The sequence below is a fragment of the Zootoca vivipara genome, chromosome 6 (genome assembly GCF_963506605.1).
Source record: "Zootoca vivipara chromosome 6, rZooViv1.1, whole genome shotgun sequence".
NCBI classification, from domain to species: Eukaryota; Metazoa; Chordata; class Lepidosauria; order Squamata; family Lacertidae; genus Zootoca; species Zootoca vivipara.
In genome coordinates this window covers 18,998,440-19,012,119 of record NC_083281.1, presented here as the reverse complement: position 1 = coordinate 19,012,119, position 13,680 = coordinate 18,998,440, and the positions used below count along the sequence as shown (strand labels likewise).

The window sequence follows — 13,680 nt, the reverse complement described above, 5'->3', positions numbered from 1 at the left end:
GAGAGTCCACAATCTCTCAAGGGAGTCCTTTCCACTGTCAAGCAGCTCTTAGTGTCTGAAAGTTCTACCTGATTTTTATTCAGAATCTCCTTTCTTGAATCTACAGTATTGGTCCGATTCTCCCCTCTGGAGCAGCTTGCTCCACTTCCATGTGGCAGTCCTTCAAATATTGGAAGATGGCTATCAGTCCCCTCTTCTCCAGGCTAAACATGGCCAACTCCCTCATAAGGCTTGGTTTCCAGACCCTTGATCATCTTGGTTGCCCTCCTCTGCACAGCTGCCAGCTTGTCAATATCCTTCTTAAAATGAGGTGCCCAGAACTGGACACAGGACTTCCAACCAACCAACCAACCAACCCACCCCTCCCTCTTTTTATTTTAACCTTCTCATATCTGGCTTGTTTTGTTGTTGTGGAGGTCAGATGATCGGCAGCTGTCAGCTACTGTACTTCTTGTCCGAGCAAAGCATTTTGCAAGAGAGCTCCTCTCGAGCCAGTTGCAAATAATCATCTTGAAGGCTGGTCTGTGAGAGCAAAACAGGACTGGCTGCAAGACCTCACAGTTCTTTGCAGGACCTGAGCAGACGCATAACTTGACCAAAGGCCTTGCAAAGGCTCAGCTCCTTTGCCAACAAGCACAAGCGGGTGATGCCCAAGTTAGAACTTCTAAAGAGAGCAATCGCCAAACCACAAATATAGTGCTCTGTATGTGGCACCTTAATATGTTTAAGCGAGATGATCAGAAATAATTCATCTATTAAAATTGTTCAGTGGAGAACCGGGGGGGGGGGGGAATATAACAGTTGCACTGTATTTTTAAATCTGTATTTTATTTTAAAGGAGTAAACCCTGAATCCATACAGCTTGTTCCTACCCACATTTTCTCAGAAGTAAGCCCCACTGTCTGGTGCTCCCAGCAAGTGAGCTGCCATGCTAGCGTTTCATTGTAAGAGTTATATAATGTTTGTATTGCAACAGTTTCTTCAGGGCTGTTAGCTGAGCCTGTCAATAAAAAACTGTTGCGTAAGTTGTACCTTCAAAAATGCACCCGGCTGTGCAAACCGTGGATATGTTGGAATATTCAGAAATGCAGAAAACAACAACAACCTTTCTTGCTTCCTTTGCACCCATGGAATTTGTTTCTCTGCATGTTTTGTTGGTGTTAAGGATCAGCCCCAAGCAGGCAGTTTGGGCTCGTGCAATGGGAGGATAATGCAGGTAGCAGCTGCCTGGCAACCTCTGTGATTTGGTCCTCAGAGTTGAAGGGGTCCATCTAGGGGTCCATCTAGTGGACATCTAGACCAACCCGCACTGCTCTTTTAGGAAATCCACTACAGCAGCATCCCAGCCGCTGTTTAAGATGCCAGTTAAAGCCTCTTCAAGTGCCCTTTTGATTGTGCATTCACAGTTATTTGTACTATCAGGGAAGTCATACTATGATTCCTCTTTCGATGTCATGTACACTCTGCAGAAATTTTGGGGTGCCTCCAGTACTTCATTTCCAACCAGTGTGTAACTTCCTGCTGAAATACTTCTCATTCCACAAATGTTTTTTGGGGGGGAGGGGAGCGGTGTGGGGCTTGACTCACTTTTGTTGGGCTATTAGCAAGTTGTAGACCTCTTATCCTTTGTGAATTTTTGTGTGTGTTTTTTTTAAGCCTTCTAAGCCATTGCCTATGAATACATCTTGTGGCAGGGAGTTGCAAAAGGTAACACTGCATTGTGTGAAGTAGTCTTTTCTTTTTTTCTGACTTGGATCTATTGCCCACCTAATATGATGTGAGAGGGAGAAAAACTATGCTCTCTACTTTCTCCTCACCAGGTATAAGCCGCCTCCTCCTCCTCCTCCTCCTCTTCTTCTTCTTCTTCTTCTTCTTCTTCTTCTTCTTCTTCTTCTTCTTCTTCTTCTTCTTCTTCTCCTCCTCCTCCTCCTCCTCCTCCTCCTCCTCCTCCTCCTCCTCCTCTTCGTTTTTTGGTATTCTATTTATTTATTTATACTTTTCAAGTTTATGTTGTTGTTGTTTAGTCGTTTAGTCGTGTCCGACTCTTCGTGACCCCATGGACCATAGCACGCCAGGCACTCCTGTCTTGCACTGCCTCCCGCAGTTTGGTCAAACTCATGTTCGTAGCTTCGAGAACACTGTCCAACCATCTCGTCCTCTGTCGTCCGCTTCTCCTAGTGCCCTCAATCTTTCCCAACATCAGGGTCTTTTCCAAGGATTCTTCTTTTCTCATGAGGTGGCCAAAGTTTATACATTTCACTAATTTTATACATTTCACTAATAGTACATTCATTTTGACATTTCCAAACTTGACTTCCATCCCCCTCTTTCTGCGGTTCCTTAAATTTGTTTTTAATATCTTCTGCATATCCACATTAACTTAATTTGCTCATTTATTTCATCTTCTAAAACTGCAGGTTGTTACAAAAATCCTGCCAATGTTTTTACCTGTTTATAATTTATCTGTAAAATTCAATAACCATTTCCATTCATATATATATGAATTCATCTTATACGCTTCTATCATGTCCCACCCCACCTTGCACACTGAAACATTGTGGGCACATGAACCTCTTTCCTGGTTCAATATCTTGCAAGTCTAGCAGGTGCCAGGGAGCAATTAACCTCTCCACCCCATGCCACCTGCAACCTGACTTGAAGGCAAATAAATATATTTACCCAAGCAAATACATTTAACTCCCTCTCGCAAAGCCGCTGGAGCAGGGCCAGTCTCGGGATGGAGAGGGCCAGGGCGTCAATAGGCAACCGCTCTCCCCCAGATGCAACCAAGGTCAAGGCCTCCTGTGCCTTTCGAGAGTCCTTCTCATGCAATATTTCGGCAAGTCCAGAGGGAAGAGAGCAGCAGCAGCTGCCCCAGGGTGTGAGCCTGACCTTCTTCTCTGCATCGGCGCAGGGACTGCGAAATCCCCTCTGCTGCTGAATGGCTAAAGATACACAAATCCCTTTGAGCTGGAAGCAGCCCACCAGCTTGGGATTCTTGGCTTGGCCTGCTCTTCCCTCCCACCCTCCGATCCTGCTCCTTCCTCGCAGTTCCAGGCAGACAGCAGAACAGAGCAATCACAAAGCCATGAGGCTCAATGCGCCTCTGGGGGAGGCTGGGTGTGCCACAACTTCGGCAGGTTCAAGAGACAGTGATGGGTTGAGCTAGCTCTGGCGAGCTTTAAAAGCGCTCGCTATATCATAGCCTCCAACCTTTCTCTGATGAAAATAGGGACGTCCCATTCCATAATGAACATTTTACTCTTTTATAACCCACACATCTTACCGGGTTGCCCCAGCCACTCTGGGCAGCTTCCGACATATATCAAAACGTAACAAAACATTAAAAGAAAAAACCCTTCCCTATACAGGATTGCCTTCAGACAGCTCAGGAGTGAAATAACTCTATACCCTCCAACATTTCTCCAATGAAAATGGGGACGTCCTAAGGAAAAGCGGGACACTCCAGGTTCAAATCAGAAACCGGGACGGCTTGTCTAAATCAGGGACGTCCCTGGAAAATAGGGACACTTGGAAGGTCGGCTATATATTTTGGGAAGTGGTTTTTTGTGACCTCTGTGCATTTGGACACATCTAAAGATGCCGCAACCAAATGATGTGGTTCCTGAGATCAAGGAGCAGGTTTCTGTCGTTTTTTGGGGTGCAGTGGGGTGCAATTCTGAATCGACAGCAGACGGAACCTTATAAAAATGCACTGAGCAATGCTGGGTACAAGGTGGTTGCTCATGTGCATATGAGAGAGAAATGTCTCCATCAATAGCTATGAGTCATGAAAACTCAAAAGTGGAACCTTCAGCTTCAGAGGCAGTCTATCTTTGAATCCTGGATTCTGGGGAGCAAGGAACACATGCAGGTGGTTCTTGCCTTCATGCTTTGCTTCTGCGCCTTCCCCAGAAGTATTTTATGGAGAGCAGGATCCTAGATTGGATAGGACACTCTGGTCTGATCCAATAAAAGCTCCTTTTGCCCCAATGCCTGCCCTTCTGGCTGCCTTGAAAGAGGGGTAGGGTTTGCCACTGTCACGATCTCTCTCTCCTTTTCTGCCCTGGCAGTAGTAGGAGGTGCGCAGAAAATCTGCTGGTGATTACACTTTCCCCATCATTTCTCCCGGCTGAAAACAAACAGCCCCGGATTGTCTGCATGTTGGGTCATTGTCAAAGCCAATAGAACATTAATTCATTTTTTTTTTAAATGTGGCAAACTGGAGACACAGGGATCAAAGATACCCTTTGTGCTTGCATGAGAGTGGCGGAAAATCTTCCCTGTGTGACAGAGGGCCTCTCCAGACTGGGTTTTTTAAAATTGTGGGTGTAATTCTGAAGCATGTTCTTCATGCAGTTACTGCGACATTCAGGGTAGACATTATGGATTGTTGTTATTATTATTTCTTGCATTTATATGCCGCCCTATACCCGGAGGTCTTAGCATATGTTGTTCTGCCATGCCCCAGTGCTGCCACACATTTAGCAGAGACCCCTAAGGTAAAGGTAAAGGACCCCTCGACGGTTAATTCCAGTCAAAGGCGACTATGGGGTTGCAGCGCTCATCTCGCATTCAGGCCAAGGGAGCCAGCATTTGTCCACAGGCAGCTTTCCGGGTCATGTGGCCAGCAGGACTAAACCGCTTCTGGTGCAATGGGACACCGTGACGGAAACCAGAGCCCACGGAAATGCCGTTGACCTTCCCACCACAGTGATACCTATTTATCTACTTGCACTGGCGTGCTTTCAAACTGCTAGCAGGGCTGTGTTTAGCAGATGCTGCGCCGGGGTGCAAATATCCGCCCAGCACCTCCAAGTTACCACGGATAGTGTTGGGGTGGCCGTAACTACGCACTGCCGGCCATGGGGAGGGGGAACTCTCCCCCATGCCCCTGCGAGAGAGCAATCCCCGCAGAGGCTTGGGAGTGAAGTTGCGCCCCTTCCAAGCCTCCGAGGAGAGTGCAGCTTTCCCCCCAAGCCTCCTCGGGAGGAGAGCAATCCCCGCAGAGGCTTGGGAGGGAAGCTGTGTACCTGCCTGCCTTATGGTTGGTGGGGCACAGCTGGTGGGCGTGCAGGGAAAGGGGAGGCCGCCGGCAAAGCTGCGCAGCTCCCCCACTTGCTGGGGAGCCCCTGAGAGGCTGGCGCCTTGGTGCGCCGCACCACTAAGCCCTATGGGGAAGACGCCTCTGACTGCTAGGTTGGCAGGAGCTGGGACCGAGCAACGGGAGCTCACCCTGTGGTGGGGATTCGAACCGCCGACCTTCTGATTGGCAAGCCCAAGAGGCTCAGTGGTTTAGACCACAGCACCACCCGCATACCTATGGAGGACCTCTATTTCCCTTCCAGAGCTATGATTCCCAAAGCCCCCTGGGAAAAGGGATGGTTTGTTAAACCGCTCTTGGAATAAGGGTGTCTCCTAACAACTCTCAGCACCCTTGGTATTCTTTGGGGGAAGCCATCGCTGCTTAAAGTGGCATCGCAGCACCATAAGAAGGATAAAAAGACGGCACTTTGGCTGGATCCAGCAAGGCTCTTTTTAGGGTGTGTGACGATCGGGAGAGCCAAGCATGCCATGCTTTCCCTCCTGCCTCTTCCCTCAAGTCTTTTGCAATCTCCTCCCCAAACAAACCCCATTCCATCCTCCTGGGTCACATCCTTGAGCTATTTATAAGTTGCTTCTCTCTCTCCCTCCCCGCCTTGAGACTTCCAGCTGTCCCTCTGCCAAGGCGGCGGCGATTGCATCTCTCCCCGAGCATCTCTTTGCTTCATCTTTCCGTCGCCATGTGAGGAAATCACTTTCGAGATCCTCGGGGGCTATCTGTTTCCCCAAACACCAAATCTCAGAGACGCCACGCTCGGGCCGCTGGTTGACTCACCCAGTTGACGCCAAGTGCTGAAGTCACCTGACCCCCTCACCGGGTCATGTGACCTCCCCACCCCACCAGTTGGCCGCACAGTTTATTTTAAGGCATGTGCTCAGGCCTCTGGTGGTTTCTCTGAGAAACCTCTGAGTCATGCTACCCCTGCCCAGAGTTGGCGTTGCTGTATAAGGGAAGCTCTTGCCCGCTATTAATATGACCGAGGCCAACGCCTTGGTGGGCCAGAGGCCATAGCAGGTGGGCTTGAAAATGCCACATTATTTTCCCGCTTCTTGCTCATCCAAAGGACCATCTGCCAGAGGGTAGCTAAGGCACGAAAATAAGCCTGAGCGCATCTGCCTGCAGCATGTGGGGTTGAAGTCACTCCAGATGAACCTCTGCCAACCTGGTGCCGTCCGGCTATTTTGGACGAAAAATGCCTGCCCAACCTCGACCAGGGCACTAGGTCTAAACCACAGAGCCTAGGGCCTGCCGATCAGAAGGTTGGCGGTTCGAATCCCCGTGACAGGGTGAGCTCCCGTTGCTCGGTCCCAGCTCCTGCCAACCTGGCAGTTCAAAAGCACGTCAAAGTGCACGTAGATAAATAGGTACCGCTCCGGCAGGAAGGTAAACGGCGTTTCTGTGCGCTGCTCTGGTTCGCCAGAAGCGGCCTAGTCAGGCTGGTCACATGACCCGGAAGCTGTACGCAGGCTCCCTTGGCCAGTAAAGCGAGATGGGCACCACAACCCCAGAGTTGTCCGCGACTGGACCTAACGGTCAGGGGTCCCTTTACCTTTTTATCTCACCTTTTTCTCCACGGAGCTCAAGGTGGTGGTGGGGCGTGTTTCTCCCCCTCCTCATTTACTCCCCACAACGACCCTGTGAGGTAGGTTAGGCTAAGAGATGCAGCGGCTTGCCCAAGGTCTTGCCCAGTGATCTTCATGACCAAGTGGGGAGATTCTAGCCCTTGTCTCCCAGGTCATAAGTGTGACACTCCAACCACTACACCACATGGCCTCTCTTTTTTCCCCATTTATTTTTTCATTTGCATTTTCAAGTAACTGTTGATCTAGATCAGGCATCCCCAAACTTCGGCCCTCCAGATGTTTTGGACTACAATTCCCATCATCTCTGACCACTGGACCTCTTAGCTAGGGATCATGGGAGTTGTAGGCCAAAACATCTGGAGGGCCGCAGTTTGGGGGGTGCCTGATCTAGATTCTCTGGCTTTTCAGCAGCTGTGCCACACAGAGCCAGTCCTATTGTTAGGCAAAGTGAGGCAGGGGGAGAGGCAGAAGGGATATTATTTATTAGATTTATATGCTGCCCTTCATCAAAAGATCTCAGGGTGGTTCACAAGATAAAAACTCAAGATAAAACCACACATAAATTCTTAAAACAGAAACGATGAAACAATAACCTCCCCACTCCCAAAAACAGATTTTAAAGGCTGTAGAATATTAATCAGCCAAAGGTCTGGTTGAAGAGGAACGTTTTTGCCTGGTGCCTAAAGATATGTAATGAAGGGGCCAGGCGAGCCTCCCTGGGGAGAGCATTCCACAGACAGGGGAGCCACCACAGAAAAGGCCCTGTTCCTGTGTTGCCACCCTCTGGACCTCACACAGAGGAGGCACACAAAGAAGAGCCTCTTAACATAGAATTGTAGAGTTGGCAGGTATCCCGAGGGTCATCTAGTCCAACCCCCTGCAATGCAGGTGTCTTGGCTAAAGCAGATAGCCATCCAGCCTCTCCTTTAAAACCCTCCTAGCTGCCCTGCTGCCCTTCCGGGCGTCTCTAATTTCCCCTCTCTGCCCCCCCCCCGCAAAATAATTTGCTTTTCTCTCCCACCAGCGGAGCCAGTCACCTCCAGACTGAAAGCGCTGCGGCTGCAACGGGATGATTTCGAGATCCTCAAAGTGATTGGACGGGGAGCCTTCAGCGAGGTGAGAAGGGCAGAAGCTGCACTGTGCTGGGGTTTTTTTGGGGGGGGGCTCTCTCTCCGCTACCAGGTCCCCTTGGTACCAGATGGCCAGCGGGGCAAACTTTTCAATAGTCCGGGCAAAAACAACGCTGAAATATCGGACCCTTCTTGGTGACCCTAGGGCAGCCTCGGCCAACCTGGCGCCCTCCAGATATGTAGTACTATAACTTGGGGGAAGGTTCCAGCAGGGAAGGCTCCTCACTGCACTACAATTCCCAGAGAGGTTTAACAATCTGTCCCTCTTAATAGGTCGCCCTGGGAACTGTAGCCTGCAAAGGGAATAGAGGCCCCTTGACAACGCTCTGCACCCTCAGCAAACTAAAGCTCCCATAATTCTTTGGGGGAAGCCATGACTGTTTTTGAGTGGTTTTCCCAGAAGCAGCTTAGTCATGCTGTCCACATGACCCGGAAGCTGTACGCCGGCTCCCTCGGCCAGTAAAGTGAGATGGGCACAGCAACCCCAGAGTCATCCGCGACTGGACCTAACGGTCAGGGGTCCCTTTACCTTTTTATCTCACCTTTTTCTCCACGGAGCTCAAGGTGGTGGTGGGGCGTGTTTCTCCCCCTCCTCATTTACTCCCCACAACGACCCTGTGAGGTAGGTTAGGCTAAGAGATGCAGCGGCTTGCCCAAGGTCTTGCCCAGTGATCTTCATGACCAAGTGGGGAGATTCTAGCCCTTGTCTCCCAGGTCATAAGTGTGACACTCCAACCACTACACCACATGGCCTCTCTTTTTCCCCATTTATTTTTTCATTTGCATTTTCAAGTAACTGTTGATCTAGATCAGGCATCCCCAAACTTCGGCTCTGGTAATAATATAGGCCTGGTAATAATAATAATAATAATAATAATAATAATAATAATAATAATAATAAATGCATGGTGCAACTGTGACCCTGGTGTGTGAGTCCTGCCCCCCTCTGCAACACACAGACTCTCACCTCCTATTTTAATAATAATAATAATAATAATAATAATAATAATAATAATAATAATAATAAATGTATTTATACCCCGCCCTCCCCAGGCAAGACTAGGCCCAGGGCAGCTAACACCAAAAATAAAACAATTGATTAAGATACAACTTAAAAACAAGATTAAATACAACATTAAAATTATAATTATAATGCAGCCTCATACAGAAGCTAAAAGGGAAAGTGGGGGAGGGGATCAAGTCGGTTCCAGGCCAAAGGCCAGGTGGAACAACTCTGTCTTACAGGCCCTGCGGAAAGAAATCAGGTCCCTCAGGGCCCTGGTCTCATGAGACAGAGCGTTCCACCAGGTTGGAGCCAGTGTTGTAAAGGCCCTGCCTTTTTACCTGCACAGGTAGCGGTTGTGAAGCTGAAGAGGACATCCCAGGTGTATGCCATGAAGATAATGAATAAATGGGACATGCTGAAGCGGGTCGAGGTGGGTATGGCAAGCTGCACCCTCCAGGCCCTGTGGGTGGTTTGGCCTTTATAGGTCAACACCAGCTCTTTGGATTGTACCCAGAAACAGTGGGATTCTCAGATGACTTGTCATGGACTGGTTGGACACAAAGGAATGGTGGGAAGAACCAGCTGGAGAACCACCAAGGGAAGAAGGCTCAGAGCCTGGGGATTGGTGGTGGGATGACAATGAGCAGTCGGAGAGAGAAGAGGGAGCAGACTGGGAGGAGGAGGTGTCAGAAGCTGAAGAGGTAACAGGGTTTAGTGAGCTGGGAGAGTCTGTGGCAGAGAGCAGTTCAGAATCAGAGGCAGAAGTAGAGGCCAAGAGGCAGAGGTGAGTCTGGCTGGTGAAGAGTCTCTTGCTGCAACAAGCTCCCCGCCCCCCTTTACTCACAAAACCAGAAGAGAGATGAAAAGGGTGGAGGAGAGGTTGGCTGGAGAGGAGGCGATTTACGCCAGCGGCCAAAATTGTGGAAAACTTTTGGGAAAAGTGTCTTTCCAAGGTTTGATGGCTCATAACACCTCATTGGCTCTCTGAACACTCATTCTCATTGGCTACATTCAAATGAAGGAAAGCTACTGCATATCAACCTAAGCAAGTTGTGCTTCCTTTTTCTGGTTATTTGGCTATAACTTTTGATAGAACGCAGATTATTGAACAAGCTTTGTTGCATTGCATTCTTCATTAAATTATCCTTCCATTGATATATAATTTTATGGTATTACTCTAAGAGAAAATGGTGTTATGAGCCATCAAACCTCAGAAATACACTTTTCCCTAAAGGTTTCCTCAATTTCGGCCATTAGTGTAAGCAGCTGTGGGGATGCAGGACTTTCAGTCTCGGCATCTGATCCATAGGGCGAGACCTACCGTGAATGAGCCGCTATGCTCATTAGGCCTGACCCTCCAACCAAGTCAGTGCAGATCATGTTCTTGCCAATAAGGAGTTAACTCTGACTTGCACAGTGTGAATTACTGCTGGTTCGCTCCTGGCCTGACCCACAGAAGTGCAGCACTTTCACAGCAGGGATTATTTCAGTTCACATTGGGGTGTCGTTTTCTACGGCTCTCTTCTTAGCTACCCCAGAGAAGATCTGCAATTAGGTGGTATAACAAATAATGGTGAACTGAATTGAGAAAATAACTCAATCTCGATGCTGCACCCATCAGGCTTCCTGCTTCCGAGAGGAGCGGGACGTGTTGGTCAACGGAGACAAGCGCTGGATTACGCAGCTGCACTTTGCTTTCCAAGACGAGAATTACTTGGTGAGTGATCATCATCGTTTATCTGCATGCTGTCTTTCCATAGCTAAAACCACACTCAAGGCTGCTTACAGCACGGAAAGACTTAAAAGAAGACATTTTTTTATTGTTTAGTCGTTTAGTCGTGTACGACTCTTTGTGACCCCATGGACAAGAGCACGCCAGGCACTCTTGTCTTCCACTGCCTCCCGCAGTTTGGTCAAACTCATGTTAGTCGCTTCGAGAACACTGTCCAGCCATCTCGTCCTCTGTCGTCCCCTTCTCCTTGTGCCCTCCATCTTTCCCAACATCAGGGTCTTTTCCAGAGAGTCTTCTCTTCTCATGAGGTGGCCAAAGTATTGGAGCCTCAGCTTCAGGATCTGTCCTTCCAGTGAGCACTCAGGGCTGATTTCCTTAAGAATGGATAGGTTCGATCTTCTTGCAGTCCATGGGACTCTCAAGAGTCTCCTCCAGCACCATAATTCAAAAGCATCAATTCTTCGGCGATCAGCCTTCTTTATGGTCCAGCTCTCACTTCCATACATCACTACTAGGATACTACTACTATACAGACCTTTGTTGGCAAGGTGATGTCTCTGCGGTATGTGAAAACATATTGAAACATACACAACAAAATTAAGCAATCCCCACATAAGCCATAATCCTGTGTAGAAATCAAGATACCAATCTTCAATGCCAATAACAACAAAATTAGCATCTCCAAAATTACATCTTGGCAAAAACAAAACCCTGAATCAATATCCCACCCCAGTAGCCTGTAGGCATCCTGACCCCCAAATTGGCTAAAGATTCTTGCATTGTAGGGAGCTGGGCTAGATGGCCCTTGTGGTCCCCTCCAAGTCTACATTGCTATGACTCACAACCAAGACAGTCCCTTATGCAGCCTCAGCTTTTGTAGCTGGAGTCAGTCCGCTGGTCTGTCAGCCAGCCAGTGTGGGCTCTGACATCCCCAGTCAGGTGGGAAGAGGCTGGCAAATCAGGGAGCTGGTCTTGCACGACTCACAGCCAATATGGGGCTGCTGAGTATGACGAAGGAGACACAGTGGAGATCCATTTGGCCCAGTGCTCTGTCTCTTAAAGTGGGCAGCTGGGATTCCGGCGGAAGATCACTGGCAGGACACAGGAGCCAGGGCTCAGCCCCGGAATCCAGTTTCTCAATGAGGAAGTCAGGACAGAAGCAACAAAAGGAAGGGGAGATCTGGACATGCGCCAAGAGTGCCTTTCCTTCCTCCCTGGATTATGTCAAGCCCACACAGGTCTGGCATTCAGAGCCTCCACTTCAAAAGGCAAGCCGTCCTCCGGTTTCGAAACGGAGCACTGACGTTTGCCCTCCCTTCTAGTTTGCTCCGGATGCTGGTATTCTGCCCCCAAATGACCACCATCGACAAATTTGTTCTCTCCAGAGTTTAGCCTTTTAGGGTGTTGGTGGGCATGCGAGTTAGCAGGGAGTCTGCGCTTTGTGGTTTGGGGATGACCTGGAGTCTGGAGCGAGTTGAGACATTTTGTTTTTTAATTTGGAGGGGAAAGGGAGGAGTGGTGATGGAGAGACCCTGTGGGGGCTACGTCACTTTCGCTGTGAGGCAAAGAAGCTTTTAACAGACCGAAGGCTCATCAAATGCATCATCTTATCCTCATGATGGCCAACCTGATGCCCCCATATGGGGAACCCACAAGGAAGACCTGGGCACAGCCTCGGAAAATTGTATTCAGAGGCATATTTTGCCCCCTTGGTGGAGGAAGTAGTTTCAGTTTAGTAAAACTGTAGGCTGCCCTGAGCTTTCAGGATGCAAAGGTAAACAGAGAATGGCATATTCTACAAGTGGCCCTTCCAATTTGCACAGCGGCCTTCGCTAAGTCGGTATGATTAGCGTTCTCCTCAGTTTCATCATCTGCAGTATGGGGATAATAATAATACTATCTTGCTTTGTAGGGTTGTTTAAAGACAGCTGGGAAAAATAGTAGTTAAATAAAATAAAATGAAAATAATAACTAGGGTCGGACAGAACTTCCTTACTCCAGGTGTGGCTATCAGTTTGGCACAGAGTGTAAGCACCAGCCCTCTCTCCAGAGTTTTTCCAGGCTTCATAGAATCATAGCGTTGGAAGGGACCCCGAGGCTCATCTAGCCCACCCCCTGCAAGGCAGGAATAGGCAGCTGCCCCATATGAGGATCAAACCTGCAACCTTGGCGTCATCAGCACCACGCTCTAACCAACTGAGATATCCTGAGATTCAAAACCCTGGACTCAGCTACATTAGTAAAAAATAAAACATCATAAATGCCTTATAACACCGTGACACCAGATGGCGCTGTAGAGCGAAGATTGGAACTCTATGAAATTTTCCATTGTGGGCTTTAAAACGTGTGTCGTCCCCCCCCCCCCGAGCATTTTTTTATAGCTTTGTAGATGCAGCCCCTGTCTCTGGTTGTGGCAGCCTTTGAGGGAAAAGGGTATGGGTTGAAGGGTGCAGGGAGGCAGAATACTTGGAGTTTTGGGGGCCCCGAACAGCAGTTGGCATTGCGATAAATGATACCACAGTCTTCGCCAACCTGGTGCCCTCTAGCTGTTTTGGACTACAATTCCCATCAGCCAGAGGTGGTCAGGTCGGAAAACACTGGTCTATGTGAACACGGTTGCCTAGAAAGGAGGAATTGGTGCTATTTCTTAACCTTTCTCAACTCCATCCATCTGTAGTATCTGGTGATGGACTACTATGTTGGGGGTGACCTCTTGACGCTGCTGAGCAAATTTGGGGACCGCATCCCAATGGAGATGGCTCGCTTCTACCTGGCCGAGATGGTGATGGCCATAGACTCAATACACCGGATAGGTTATGTACACAGGTAGGTGGACGACGACCCAGCCCCTGGGGTGGACCGGACTATGCATGGGATTGAGCTACTTGTTAACTTATTTTTCAAGACGTCATAGGTAGAAATATACTGTAAATACGTTAAAGAAGGCAGATTTGTGACGGCTCAAAGAAGGTAGATTTCCAGGGGGGGGCGGGGCGTTGAGTAATTTTTTTGGGAACCTTTGGGCTAGAATATGCCCTCGATCTCTGCTCATACATCTTGCTTGCCTGGATAGAGGAGAGGGTTCAAGGCTGCATCCTATGGCCCCATCTCTGCACCCATTCACT

General features: G+C 48.8%; 1 protein-coding gene across 6 annotated transcripts in view; it reads left to right on the top strand.

The window, feature by feature from the left end:
* The window catches only part of DMPK (DM1 protein kinase), a 43,456-nt gene that overhangs the window by 13,576 nt on the left and 16,200 nt on the right, over positions 1 to 13,680 (top strand). For all 6 annotated transcript variants that reach the window (XM_060275561.1, XM_035117095.2, XM_035117096.2 and 3 more), the window contains exons 2-5: positions 7,712 to 7,803; positions 9,170 to 9,253; positions 10,445 to 10,540; positions 13,233 to 13,381. In XM_060275561.1, coding sequence (XP_060131544.1) covers positions 7,712 to 7,803; positions 9,170 to 9,253; positions 10,445 to 10,540; positions 13,233 to 13,381 — 421 coding nt within the window. The remainder of the gene's footprint in view (positions 1 to 7,711; positions 7,804 to 9,169; positions 9,254 to 10,444; positions 10,541 to 13,232; positions 13,382 to 13,680) is intronic.